Source organism: Salvia hispanica, chromosome 4, assembly GCF_023119035.1.
Source record: "Salvia hispanica cultivar TCC Black 2014 chromosome 4, UniMelb_Shisp_WGS_1.0, whole genome shotgun sequence".
NCBI classification, from domain to species: Eukaryota; Viridiplantae; Streptophyta; class Magnoliopsida; order Lamiales; family Lamiaceae; genus Salvia; species Salvia hispanica.
This window is the reverse complement of record NC_062968.1, coordinates 33,082,390-33,095,814: the sequence shown is the minus strand read 5'-3', so window position 1 is coordinate 33,095,814 and position 13,425 is coordinate 33,082,390. Positions and strand designations below refer to the sequence as shown.

The window sequence follows — 13,425 nt, the reverse complement described above, 5'->3', positions numbered from 1 at the left end:
CGACGGAGGTGTAGGGGTTTGCCGGCAGGTGCATTTCCACGGGCAGGACGAGCGGCGGAGGGCGGGGCTAGGAGGCCGGAGGTGGAGTAGTCCATGGGAGTGGAGGACCAGTGCCTTGGGGGGGGGGGCGGAGTTGGAATTACCGACCGATTCCGCCACTCAAGAGCTCGGTGAAGGAAGTGGTGTGAGAGATAGGGTTGAGAGAGGGCGGATGAGTCGACTCCTTCTCCTTCTCCGCGACTCGCTCCTTGGCCCGCTCCCTCGCCTTGATTCTACTCTCAGATCTAGACAGAGACAGCCCCGACCTCTTGCTCGTTTTAGATGTGCTGCTGCACGCCGACGATTTCGTCACGTGCTGCAAGTAATTCAAATCGCCGCCGCCGTCCAAATTGACTTCGCCGGAGTCGAAGCAGAGGTGAGCGCAAATGCACCTGCCGACAAACCCCTACACCTCCGTCGTCGCCTCGCCGCTGTTCAGCATCGCCGACCACCACCACCCGGAGCTCCAGCACTTCTCCGGCGGCGGTGCTGGACCCTTCTTCTCAACAATCCCCCAATTTTCTTCATAATATTTAATTCTAATTTTCTAATTTTAAAAGTATTTATAATAATAGTTAGTGAATTAGTTAAGGAGAAAATCAGAATTAAAATGTTAATTTTAGTCAAAATCGGGTTTAAACCCGTTGACCGTTAGTTTCTAACGGAAATATTGACGGAGGACCAAAATGATCAAATTTTTATGTGTGCAGGACCAAAAAATCTAAAAGATAATGTTTAAGACTAAAAACGTAAAATTGTCATATGTTCAGGACCAATTTTGGCCTTTACTTTTTTAATATTTATATTATAAAAAAAAATTGAATTTATCGACAAAGTTGTTAAGAGAATCGCTGTTTCCATGCAGCGTTTGAAATTTGAAAAGGCGACGAAGTATGAATCTCCTCTATCATCGCCACCCCGCAACTGCCATTGCCTATGCGCTTTTTTCCTTTCATTTCCTCCATTTCTCCTCATCTCAATTTTATTTCTAAAAATTGCCCCCAACAGATTTGTGTTTTTTTCTTCAAAATTAAATTGATCGCGGTGTGGTTGGCGAATCACAATTGAGTGTGAACTCTGCTCCACATGGAGAATCTGATAGCATTAGTTAACAGACTGCAGAGAGCATGCACCGCGCTAGGCGATCACGGCGAAGAGAGCGCCTTGCCCACTCTCTGGGATGCCCTACCGTCAATTGCCGTCGTCGGTGGTCAGGTAATCGGAATTTACGCCTCCAATCAAATCCTCGTTTAATCAATTTCAGCCGAGAACCGACTTCCATCGATGTAATATGTTTTCAAACTAGATGTTTCTGATTATCGTCGATATTTATCCGTTTTGATTGTTGTTTGAAAATTAGAAGTTATTGATAGGGATTTCTGCTATTTAGGTTTATAATTGAGTAGCTCTCAGTGTATTTTTAGTCTTAATGTTGATACCTTGCATTTTTCATTCTCCTTTCTCCTTGGATATAGTTTATCATTAGCTGTGGTAAGTGACAATGATGTTTATGGTCTCTAGAGTTCTGGAAAGTCCTCTGTGTTGGAGAGCATTGTTGGGAAAGACTTTTTGCCTCGTGGATCAGGTATCTAGTGTTTTATTGTTTAGTGGAGTATTTCTGTATCACCATATGCAATGGCATTGTGTAGATATTGTCTCGCTATGACTCATGGATATCCATATCCTTGAACATCGGAATTGATTTAGTTTGCAAAACACAGGTATTGTCACTCGACGTCCACTTGTGTTGCAGCTTCATCGGATTGATGAAGGTCGAGAATATGCAGAGTTTGGACATCTTCCTAGGAAGAAATACACGGATTTCGGTGAGAGTTATAGAAGACTCTTTTGTGCCTTTCACTTGCATATAAGTTATAGATCTATGTTATGTATGTGTGAATGCATGTAAACATATGCTGACCATTGACGATGATCTGCTTTGTTTAGCTGCTGTGGTAAAGGAGATTGCAGATGAGACTGACCGTGAGACAGGACGCAGTAAACAAATATCAGCAGTTCCTATATATCTCAGCATATATTCCCCTAATGGTGAGTCTGTAACTGCCATTGGTCATTTCTGCTATTGAAATTCAGTTGTTCTGCTTTTGTAGTAATATCCTTTTTTCACATCCAAAGTAGGTCCTTCTCATTTCATGTGTGCATCCGGATTCACATCAAATAATTTTCAGCCTAGCAACATTACAGATTTATCTCAAATGACTGCATATAATGCAGTCACATGTTCTATTGTAATAACCGGACATAGAAGGTGAGGGAAGACAAGGAGAAGAATATAATTTGGACATTAGAATCACAGTATCTTATAGTACATTATTAAAGAAGTAGTAGTAGTTGTTTGGTTGGTAAAATTGCTGCTTAAAATTTGGATCTGAAGTTACAGTAAAAAGTAAAAAGCATTGGATTGAATCTATAGTTTCCTCATCCTCTATCATATGAATTTAAATGTAATCTTTTAGAATTATATGGATTTGTTTACTCCTTGTTTATATATCTAGTTAGAACTAATTTGTGTGCATCTTGAAACTGCAGTTGTGAATTTGACATTAATTGATCTTCCTGGCCTTACAAAAGTGGCTGTTGGTGAGTTTTCCCCTTCAAATGTATCATGTAATCTGGAGATACTACTCTTTTTTATCGCGTATACACACAGTTGGGAATAACCAAATGTTAAATATGTGCATATGATAGAGGGCCAGTCAGAAAGCATTGTGATGGATATTGAGAACATGGTGCGGTCTTATATTGAGAAGGTATTTCATAATATGCGTTTTTTTGCCATAAGTGAAATCAGAAAGTAGTTCATTACTGCTCCACATCTGTAAAAAGGCCTGTTATACTTATTGATGTTGCACTAATAATGTCATGCATTAGAAGGATTTACAGTCTTTTATTTTCCTTTTCTATCAAATTTAGAATTGAAAAGAAAAGTCATTTTTCTTCAGTTTTGCACCAAGCTTAGAACTTAGAAGCAATATAATCGTTGTTTGCACTAATATGGAGTTCTATGTTTATGCCCAAGACATTCAGCTTTGTTCTTCTTCCCTTTTTTCAGCCATTGTTGTATTAAGTTTTATTTTCAGTACAAAAATTGACTGCTTCATCAGTTTATTTTTTGTTAAATCCACCAAATGCAGCCCAACTGTATTATTTTAGCAGTTTCTCCTGCCAACCAAGATCTTGCAACATCTGATGCTATTAAGATATCCCGTGAAGTGGATCCAAAAGGTATGACATACTGTGGATTCATCCCTATGAATGCATCATTACTACTTGAGCATGATCCGTCATTCTACTCTGTAAGGTTTTTCATTCCTATTTCTTTCTAACATCTGTACTTTTACCTTTTAGGTGAGAGAACATTTGGAGTTTTGACAAAGATTGATCTCATGGACAAGGGTACGGATGCTGTAGATGTAAGTGTAGAATGGCTGACCACTACTTTCACTGTATATTATCCAGTATTAGTAGAGAGGAATCTGTGTATTTAAAGCTTGCCTTTTATTTTTCATTGCTGTCCTGTCGTATAGAAAACTAGTAGTTTGTCCTTTCTTGCTTGAATTAATTGCTCCTGCTCAATCTATATCTGGATACTAGTACTACTCCTGATCAATTACATACATTCCAACTTGCAATCTAGAGGCAATGACCATTGTGTTTGATGATAACTTACATTATCCAATATTTCTCTGTTGATTTTGCCTGCAGCTATATGTATGTGTATTATATATTTTACACCTCCTATAGGTTCCTATGACTTTTCTATCATAATTGAGTTACTTAAAATTTTTTGACATATTTGAACACTTTCATGTATTCTAGATCCTGGAAGGAAGAGCGTATAAGCTGCAGTTTCCATGGATTGGTGTTGTTAACAGGTCTCAAGCTGACATTAACAAAAAGGTTGACATGATTGCCGCTAGGCGTAGAGAGCATGAATATTTCTCTGAAACCCCAGAATACAGCCATCTTACTCAGAGGATGGGTTCTGAACATCTAGGGAAAGTTCTATCCAGAGTAAGAAAAATAAAGAACTAGCTGATGTTGAGTCAATTCTTGTTGCTTTCCAGACATTTATATAGTCTTGACAAAATTAAACCAAAAAAAATTTCTTAGCAAAATACTTGAAAGTGAAATTCTGTGGCCTTTAAATGGGGCCAAGAATGCTGAAGTGATGTCTTTTCCTTTAGCCTGAAACATGCTTGATCTATTTGTCTTTTCTCTTGTTCGAGTTATTCCATTTGTTCCTTCTATCAAAGTTAAGTTCCTACATTATAATTTATTAGACTTATTTTGGGCTTCTTCATGATAGCACTTGGAAGCTGTTATCAAATCTCGAATTCCAAGCCTTCAGTCCCTCATCAACAAAACCATAATTGATCTAGAAACTGAGTTGAGTCGTCTAGGAAGGCCCATTGCAACTGATGCCGGGGTGAGTATCTATCACCTTCATTGCCTCTTCGAGATTGTGTTCTAAACTTCTGAATACCGTTCCTCTACTAACCCCTTAATGCTACTGCCTACTGCAGGGTAAGTTGTACATGATTATGGAGATCTGCCGCGTATTTGATGGGATCTTCAAAGAACATCTCGATGGAGTGTAAGCATCTGCATCTGCATCTTGTACTATTCATTACCTTTCTCTTTTTCTATACTCACTCACTATACTTATTGTGACATGATACTATAGTCGACCAGGTGGTGATAAGATATACAGCGTCTTCGACAACCAACTGCCTGCTGCGCTGAAACGATTGCAGTTTGACAAGCATCTTGCCTTGGAGAATGTTAGGAAGTTAATTACTGAAGCTGATGGATATCAGCCTCATCTTATAGCACCTGAACAAGGTTACCGCCGTCTGATTGAAACCGCCTTGATCACGATCAAAGGTCCTGCAGAGGCAGTTGTTGATGCTGTAAACACTTCATTCTCACCTCTTCCTTCCTTCTTTTCTTTCTTTCTTTATATAGAAACACATTTAAGTCCTGTTGCTGTTTTCAGGTTCACGGAATACTGAAGGAGCTAGTTCATAAGTCCATCAACGAGACTGCTGTAAGTCAATAGTCTCGTTGAAGAATAATACTAGCTTGTAAATTGCTGAACTTTGACCAAATTCTAGTTTTGCACACCAACTTATAAAACTTGTCGATCGAACTTTCAATTTCATTTAATTTTGCTACACAGATGGATCGTATTCAATCCGATTTCATTTAACCACATGCAATTTGAGTCATTTGATCAATAATGTCGACTGATATGGCCACCTTGGATCTTCAGGCGACCGGGTTAGCTCTAAATTAGGCCGGAATCCTACTCGTTAACAAAATCATATGAAACTTGTGTGCAAAACCAGAACTCAGTCTAAGTGGTATTAATGTTGAATATCCTTGGTATGCTAATTGATAGTTGGGTGCATGCAGGAGCTGAAGCAGTACCCTTCTCTGAGAATGGAGGTCGGCAAGGCGGCCGTGGAATCGTTAGAGAGGATGAAGGAAGAAAGCAAGAGAGCAACTCTGCAGCTAGTAGAAATGGAATGCAGTTACTTAACCGTGGATTTCTTCCGCAAGCTTCCCCAGGATGTTGAGAAAGGCGGCAATCCAACACATTCCATTTTCGACAGATATAACGACTCCTACCTCAGAAGAATCGGTGAGGACAGAATTAACAATATTGGTCTCTCTGAGTTTGATCATAAATGAATGATTTGTATGTATGCACAGGAGCAACTGTGTTGTCTTACGTGAACGCGACCTGTGCTGGCCTGAGGAATTCCATACCAAAGTCGGTGGTTTACTGTCAAGTCCGCGAGGCCAAACGCAGCCTGCTGGATCATTTCTTCGCAGAATTAGGCAAAAAAGAGGTATTAATCCGTGCCAAGTAATGATAGAAGGTGGTTTTGATTATGAAAGTGTAAAATTGGTTGGTTAACAAGTTACAATTGCAGGGACGACAGTTGGCTAAGGTGTTGGACGAGGATCCAGCCATTATGCAGCGGCGTGTGTCTCTTGCAAAGAGATTAGAGCTGTACAGAGCTGCGCAAGACGAGATTGATAATGTAGCCTGGTCTAAATGATGAGTTCCATCACAAACACCCCTCTTTACATTTTCATTTTTTCAGCAGTTCAAAATAAAAACAACCTTGTTTTGTAATGCGTTGGAGTTGCCTTCATCGTGTAAATGTTTTCTTGAAAGTTGAAAGTCAATATAATGGACACAAAAGGAAGAAATGCTTATTGGCTGTTGAGTATAAATTCTTTAGATTTGTTCAACTTAAAGTTTATCAAGATTAACTAGTAGTCTGGATGAGATTATTGTCCTATTTTTTGTGCTACTTTCATTTTTTCCACGTTCTTTTTATTTATTGTATTTCAATTATGCCGTTGTTAAAATTTAAAATAAAGTTTATTGAATCAAATTAAGGTAATACTATTTGAAAAAAAATTTAATGTACTGTTGTTAGATATAATTGAATAATTGATTATTGGAGTTAATAAATTCAAGAGTAGTATAACTTTTTAAAAACTCAAAATTTAAATAAATATGAATTGTGAAGTATAAAATTTTGTAAAAAGTAATATTGAATTGATTAATTTAGGGGTAGAACCGTAGAAAGAAATGAGATATAAAAAAAAGCGCATTGCAAAATATATACTCCCTGGGCTAATGTGCAATAATAAGTTTGAAAGATAGAAGAAAGTAAAATGGAGGTGCGGGGAATCGAAGCCCGTGCCTCTCGCATGCGAAGCGAGCGCTCTACCATATGAGCTACACCCCCCAAGCTTGTACCGATTCGAACTTATATTTATTTATTAATATTTATTTTTGATTTTTCATAAACCTTACTCCTTAATCTTTATACTGATCATATAAACAAGTGACGTTGAAATATTTTATTTTGTGTGCTTACCAATTTTTTTGTCTTAATAATAAATTATACTAGTAGTATGTATTTATTTCTTCCTCCAAAAAAAAGCAATTATCTTTATCTATTGATGTTGTGCTTTCATTTTATCTAAAGTTGGACATGATGTTTGAAAATTTATATTTAACGGTCAAAATATGTGTGTCTGAAGTTTATATATAAATGAGCAATCTAATTTTACAAACCAATAGTAATTGTTGAATCTCCTTAATCGTCTCTTCTAAATCCCAATACTATACATGAACCAATTTTTTGTATATTACTGGGGAAAAAAACATAAACAAAAACCCTTGACCTATCCAACTTATTTTGCCTATAGCAAAACAAATTTGTTTCCAGGAACTCTTGCCATTAACTCCCATCAACAAATGGATTGGTCCCCAAAACACGCTACAAATGCATATTTTGATGCCCTCAAATTGGTATTTTTCAATCTCAAATTCTTTTTTATCAATTTTTTCAATGCAGGTCCAATCTATTGGACTCGATTTTGAATTTAAATCCCCATCAAAGAAATGATGTCATGTGAATTACAATCAATCTTGCATGTTTATTAATTTATTATATCCTTTTCTTATAATTACGGATTTGTCTATTTAGCATTCTTTTGCTGGAAATGATGTTTGTATAATTGTAGGTGCAATAAGAAATTCGAAGAATCATGAATTATGTTGTAGTAAGTTAGCCATTCTAATTTTAATTCCTTTTGAGATGGTGGAAATGGTGTGAGAATGATTGCAATGTAGAATTGTGTTTGTAGATTTTGATGTTGAAGCTTTGGTGGTTTTGAACAGTGTGGCACAGCCAAGAAGCCTAGCAGCTTGTGCGCGCAGAAGCCCGAGAGCAACGAGTTCATCTCCGCATTAGCAGCAGGGATGAGTGCTAAATTAATCGTGCAGGTGACATCCGAGGTGTCCCCATTCACGGTCGCCTTAGCAGCAGCTGCCAGGCAGACAGGCGGGAAGCTCGTCTGCATCCTCCCCGAATCCGAGCTGATCAAGTCCCGGGAGACCATCGAGGAATTAGGCCTCAGTGACATGGTGGAGTTCAAAACAGGGGACCCTGCTCAGGTGCTGCTCAACTATGAGAACGTCGACTTCTCTCTCGTGGACAGCAAGGCCAATGCCTATGACCGGCTGCAGGAGACGTTGGATGTGAACCTGAAAAGATCAGTAGTGGTGACTAATAACCTGTTGGATGGGGGGAAGGGGCTGGGAGGGTGCTTGAAAAGGGTGGAGAGGGTCCGGTCCATGACGCATCCTATTGGGAGGGGGATGGAGGTTACGATGATTGGGAAGGACAGCGGGTTTGGGAGGAGCAAGTCGGGGAGTTATAGCGTTGGAAGGGAGAGGGGTGAGGTGAAGATGGATAAGAGCAAGTGGATCTTCAAGGTGGATCAAGTTAGTGGTGAGGAGCATATCTATAGGATGCCTAGATCGAGGCCGGTGGCTGCACCGCAGTTGAGTTAGTTTTGAAGAGTCTTGGTTGCTTTTTGTAGTGTGTTTCTTTGGATTTGTGGCAAAGGTGAATGTGGAGATGAACTTGAGGGTTTTTGTTTTTTCTGGCTCTTGTAAAATATGCTTGTGTTTTTTTGTTTTTTGTATAGTAAATATAGAATGTTTTACCTGTCATCTTGAAGAGTATGGTATGGAAATGGCAGAGGCTAATTAGATGAATTTGTGCAAGTTAGCCAAGTGATCAGTTTCATAATAATGACAGTGAACCAGAAACTCATAGTTTCACCTAATTTGTAATTAATTTAAGTATAAACTCACTCTCTTGTTTTCCAATCAAAAGTTTGGTATGTGACAGAGACAAACAGCTGGAAGGGTTCATTCATTTTATCTTGAAGAATTTGGCGGGAATGATGATGATGATGATCACCTGCCACCTCCAACCACCGTGCTCAGCCCCACCACCACCACCATACGCAGCCATAAGCTTCAAAATCAAGACACCTCTTCATAAAAAAAAAAAAAAATTTAAAAAAATATTCCCACCAAACAAGGCTCTACAAAATTGGTTTGAGTCTTGGCAGGGCTCACATCATCCTCTGGTAGCGATGGAGAGGCGGTGGAGAGTATCAAAATGGGCCTTCATTTTTGCAAGCTTGATGAGTTACATGGTCTCAGATGGGGCGGCAGAAGAGGGCGGTGACGGTGACGGAAGGAAAGGCCTCTGCAGCACTGATCTCACCACATTTCTCCCTTTCCCTTACAGCAACCTACCAAACATGGTCTGCCAGCCACTATGGAACTCATATTTGTTAAGGGTACTTAACCTTCCAGTCTTTTTATTTTCTGCATTAGTCTTTTATTTTGTGCTAGTTTTTACCTCCGGTCTTTTATTTGGTGCACTGCAGTATTCCAAGTCGAAGGACAACGAGATCACGATCGTGCTATCGACCATCTACACGAGCGGATGGGTGGGGATGGGGTTCTCGCGAGACGGGAAGATGCTGAACTCGAGCTGCATGGTGGGATGGGTGAATCAAGAGGGAGAAGGTAGGATAAAAGAGTTCCACATAAAAGGGTTCACCCCGGGCGAGATCAAGGCGGACCGGGGCGAACTCCCCCTGACAAACGTGCCGCCGTACGTGGCCGTGCAGGGGGCAACCATATACCTATCCTTCCAGCTCAAGTTCAACACCACCCTGAAAACGCAGCCGCTGCTGCTGGCTTTCAGCACCAAAGCACCGCACCACCACCGCCTCACGGTGCACGAAGACAAGACAACCATCTACTTGGATTTCTCAGCTGGTACAGCGGACGGCGGTGCTGAGTCGTATTCGTCTCAAGACAGGAGGACTCACGGGACGCTGGCGGTGCTGGGGTGGGGATTCTTGCTTCCCACGGGGGCTATTCTGGCGAGATATCTGAGGCGGAAGGATAAAGTGTGGTATTACTTTCACGTGCCGATTCAGTTCATTGGCTTCTTGCTGGGAGTTGCGGCGGTGATTGTTGGAGTGTCGCTTTACAGCAAGATGCATGTTTTCTTCCCTGCACACAGGGGGATTGGGATTTTCCTTCTTCTCATCACCATTCTACAGGTTTGCTTTCTTCATTACCTTCATTTCTTCTTCTACTAAAATACTAACAGATTACCTCTCTCCGGATCAGGGGATCCAAGATTTCAGTTCCAAAAATCTAATCCAAATTGTGAATTATCAGAAATCCAGTCCAATCCAAAATTACATAAAAATTTGAAATTCAAAAAATAAAATCTGAAAATGTAAGAATTGTTCAAACATAAAGATTTTTTTTGTCTGTGTTCATATTTTAGGCCGGGCATAATCTCATAACAAGCCCGGCCCGATTTAGGACATTAGTATTTTGGAAAGCTAGTTTATGGAGTAATAAAAATGGTGAAGGAAGGAATTTTGTTGCACAGGTGCTTGCTTTCTTCACGCGTCCGAGCTCCGACAGCAAGTACCGGCGATACTGGAATTGGTACCACAACTGGGTCGGCAGGATTTGCCTCTTCTTCGGAGCGGTTAATATTCTTCTGGGAATCCACATCGCTGATGCAGCCCAAGCTTGGAAGATTGGATATGGATTTCTGCTTGGTTTTCTATTGGTTACTGTCATTGTTCTCGAAGCATTGCTCAGGCTTAGACGATCGGCTGAGGCAGATAAGCAGCATCCCCCATTTTCAATCAATTCTATCGACCGCGAAATATCACTCTAAATGTAAACCTAATTTAGCTATGAATTTCAAATGGGGTAATTTTGATTTCATTAATAGTACTACTATTATATTGTTTTGTTTGGACTGGAATTAATGAAGTGTGTACATACAAATGAAAGAGGTCTTGACATGCAAGGCTCGATTTGAAGTTTTGTAGAGGAACTTTCCATTGATCCATGTGTGATGGAGCACATCAAATTAGAAGCTCGCTACTCCGTTTGTTTTCGTATTATTCGATGTCGAATTCAAGAATTAGGGCGTTGGAAGACTGTCGTTTTATGTATAAATTCATATTAAGCCACATAAATTTCACAGCGTACGATCAAAATACGTTGAAATTTTTTTATTTGTGTTCGGTTGGTGTTAGAACTCGATGATTGATCGGAGAAGATGAGAAATCGAATGGGAATTTTATTGAGAGAGAATCGGGCTCAACGAATCTAAGATTTACAATTTGAAGAGAAAAGAATGAATTGAAAACAGAATTGGGAAAGCCTTTTAACTAATTTTGAAACCTAACTAACCCAACGGTCATATCAATCTGACGGCTCAGATTAGCTCTCAAATCTTGACATTAATCGGACGGCTCCTGAAACTTGGCTTAAGCAAAGCCTATTCTCATTCCAAACGTTCCACACTTATTTGTAGCTCGATTCAGCTGAACATCCAGCTCACAAATCTCCACCTTGGATGTTCAGCTGATCACTGCTTCATCTTACACAAACTAACAAGCCTCATACAAATCTCCAGCTTGTTCTTCGGCACCGGCTTTGTCAACATGTCAGCCGGATTCTCTTTAGTATCCACCCTAAACACCTTCACTGTCCCCTTCTCTATTTCTTCACGAATGAAGTGCAAACGCACGTAAATATGTTTGCTCCTCTCGTGATAAACTTGGTGTTTTGCCAAACAAATGGCACTATTATTATCACAGCCGATTGCAACTGCATCCTGCTTTATGCCGAAGTCTTCCAAGATGCCCCTAAGCCAGAAACTCTCCTTCACCGCGGCTGTTAATGACATGAACTCAGCCTCAGTTGTTGACAAAGCTACAACATGCTGCAGGCTGCTCTTCCAACTCACAACTGAACCATAAAGAGTAAAGATGTATCCAGATTGTTGCCAAGTACCACAGAGTCGGTTGTCTCAACAATGCTATCAAACCATTCCAGATTTGGACTCATATGAAGACTACAACAACCTGAGTCCATAATCCAACAGCCATTATCCTTCCCTTCAATCACATTCAAGGCCTCGGAAACCTCTTCATCTCCAACACTTTCAGCCGAGTTCACTACCTTCCCTCCACCATTCTCTTTTCTTCGCTTCCATGCGAAGCAATCCTTCTTTAAGTGGCCGGGTTTCTTGCACCAGTGGCAAGAACGCGTTTCCTTTTGATCATTGGTAGCATTCTTGGCTTGTTCTTGAGATTTCTTGAAGGGTTTTTTTCCCTTGAACTTCTTTACATTCAAGCTTTCTACACTTGAATCAACGAGCTTGATTTCTCCCTTTTGCAACTCCTTGGCCCTCAAGGCCGACTGCACTTCCAACAAGGTGATAGATCCTTCGCGTCCATAAAGAATTGCATCGTGAAGCTGGTCATACTATCGCGGGAGTGCATTCAACAACAGGATGGCCTTATCCTCATCTCCAATGGTGACATCGATGTTTTTGAGATCATCGACTGCCTTGTTAAAGTCTTCCAACTGCTCCAATACTCCCTTTCCCTCCAAGAACTTGTAGGAGTAGAGGCGTTGCTTCATGAACAACCTGTTCGCCAGAGATTTCGTGAGGTAGAGCTCTTCCAATTTTGTCAGAATGTTCGCCGCAGTCTTCTCCTTTGCAACCTCGCGTAGCACTTTATCGCCTAGGCATAGGACGATCGCGCTATGCGCCTTCGCCTCAATTTCAGCCTTCTTCGCGATGGCCTTCTCATCCGGAGCCACCTCCTTTTCTTTCGGATCTTTCTCCTCCACCGTCAATGCCGATGATAGTCCTTATTGAATCAGCATCGCGCGCATTTTCATTCTCCATAGGGCAAAGTCGTTTTTGCCGGTAAACTTCTCCGCCTCAAATCTCGAGGCCATCGTCTTCGCAGGTCCGATTCCAAATCACCGAAAAACAGAGTTTCGCAAGAAAACCGCCGGTTCCCGCAGACGGCGCCAATTTGTTAGAACTCGATGATTAATCGGAGAAGATGAGAAATCAAATGAGAATTTTATTGAGAGAGAATCAGGCTCAACGAATCTGAGATTTACAATTTGAAGAGAAAAGAATGAATTGAAAACAGAATTGGGAAAACCTTTTAACTAATTTTGAAACCTAACTAACCCAACGGTCATATCAATCTGACGGCTCATATTAGCTCTCAAATCTTGACATTAATCGGACGGCTCCTGAAACTTGGCTTAAGCAAAGCCTATTCTCATTCCAAACGTTCCACACTTATTTGTAGCTCGATTCAGCTGAACATCCAGCTCACAGTTGGGAATTCTCACACTTTCAATATTTTGTATTACTACTAATTTTTAAGACATTTGTGGAAAAATGAATTTATTCAAAGTTTATGATTTGAAGGACTTGTTCATCTTCTTGGTTATGGCAAGAAATAGCCTCAAATTTATGCATTTATGAGTGTTCAGTGTTGCATATATATTTTATGAGAGCCTAAGAATTGTGCTAAATTGTTCATTAGTGAATTTTTGCGTTTTTCAATTCTATGGAATTGGGTGGTTTTTAATTTTGTCTCGAAACGCAC

The 13,425-nt window shown here is 40.3% G+C and overlaps 3 protein-coding genes and 1 non-coding gene across 6 annotated transcripts; 3 read left to right on the top strand and 1 right to left on the bottom strand.

Annotated features, from left to right (window-relative positions):
* Window positions 1–999: 999 nt before the first annotated feature.
* Window positions 1,000–6,303, top strand: LOC125223089 (dynamin-related protein 5A-like). Of its 2 annotated transcripts, none has more exons than XM_048126062.1 (16): window positions 1,000–1,254; window positions 1,561–1,624; window positions 1,761–1,865; window positions 1,987–2,088; window positions 2,590–2,640; window positions 2,749–2,789; window positions 3,195–3,285; window positions 3,409–3,473; window positions 3,880–4,074; window positions 4,370–4,489; window positions 4,587–4,657; window positions 4,748–4,973; window positions 5,060–5,110; window positions 5,479–5,707; window positions 5,779–5,918; window positions 6,003–6,303. In XM_048126062.1, the coding sequence occupies exons 1-16, from the start codon at window positions 1,126–1,128 to the stop codon at window positions 6,129–6,131; spliced, it is 1,809 nt and encodes a 602-aa protein (XP_047982019.1). In that variant the 5' UTR covers window positions 1,000–1,125; the 3' UTR covers window positions 6,132–6,303. The 2 variants fall into 2 exon arrangements, with proteins under 2 accessions (XP_047982019.1, XP_047982018.1); XM_048126061.1 differs by having other exon boundaries at window positions 2,749–2,810.
* A 457-nt stretch (window positions 6,304–6,760) lies between these two features.
* TRNAA-CGC lies at window positions 6,761–6,833 on the bottom strand. Its single transcript has one exon. It is a non-coding gene; the product is annotated as a tRNA-Ala (tRNA).
* Window positions 6,834–7,189: 356 nt separating this feature from the next.
* LOC125218597 lies at window positions 7,190–8,611 on the top strand. 2 transcript variants are annotated; one of them, XM_048120294.1, is made up of 3 exons: window positions 7,190–7,402; window positions 7,618–7,656; window positions 7,775–8,611. In XM_048120294.1, the coding sequence occupies exons 2-3, from the start codon at window positions 7,642–7,644 to the stop codon at window positions 8,447–8,449; spliced, it is 690 nt and encodes a 229-aa protein (XP_047976251.1). In that variant the 5' UTR covers window positions 7,190–7,402; window positions 7,618–7,641; the 3' UTR covers window positions 8,450–8,611. The 2 variants fall into 2 exon arrangements, with proteins under 2 accessions (XP_047976251.1, XP_047976250.1); XM_048120293.1 differs by lacking the exon at window positions 7,618–7,656.
* A 279-nt stretch (window positions 8,612–8,890) lies between these two features.
* Window positions 8,891–10,823, top strand: LOC125218596 (cytochrome b561 and DOMON domain-containing protein At3g61750). Its single transcript, XM_048120292.1, has 3 exons — window positions 8,891–9,252; window positions 9,343–10,029; window positions 10,371–10,823. The coding sequence occupies exons 1-3, from the start codon at window positions 9,043–9,045 to the stop codon at window positions 10,665–10,667; spliced, it is 1,194 nt and encodes a 397-aa protein (XP_047976249.1). The 5' UTR covers window positions 8,891–9,042; the 3' UTR covers window positions 10,668–10,823.
* The last annotated feature ends 2,602 nt before the right edge of the window (window positions 10,824–13,425 follow it).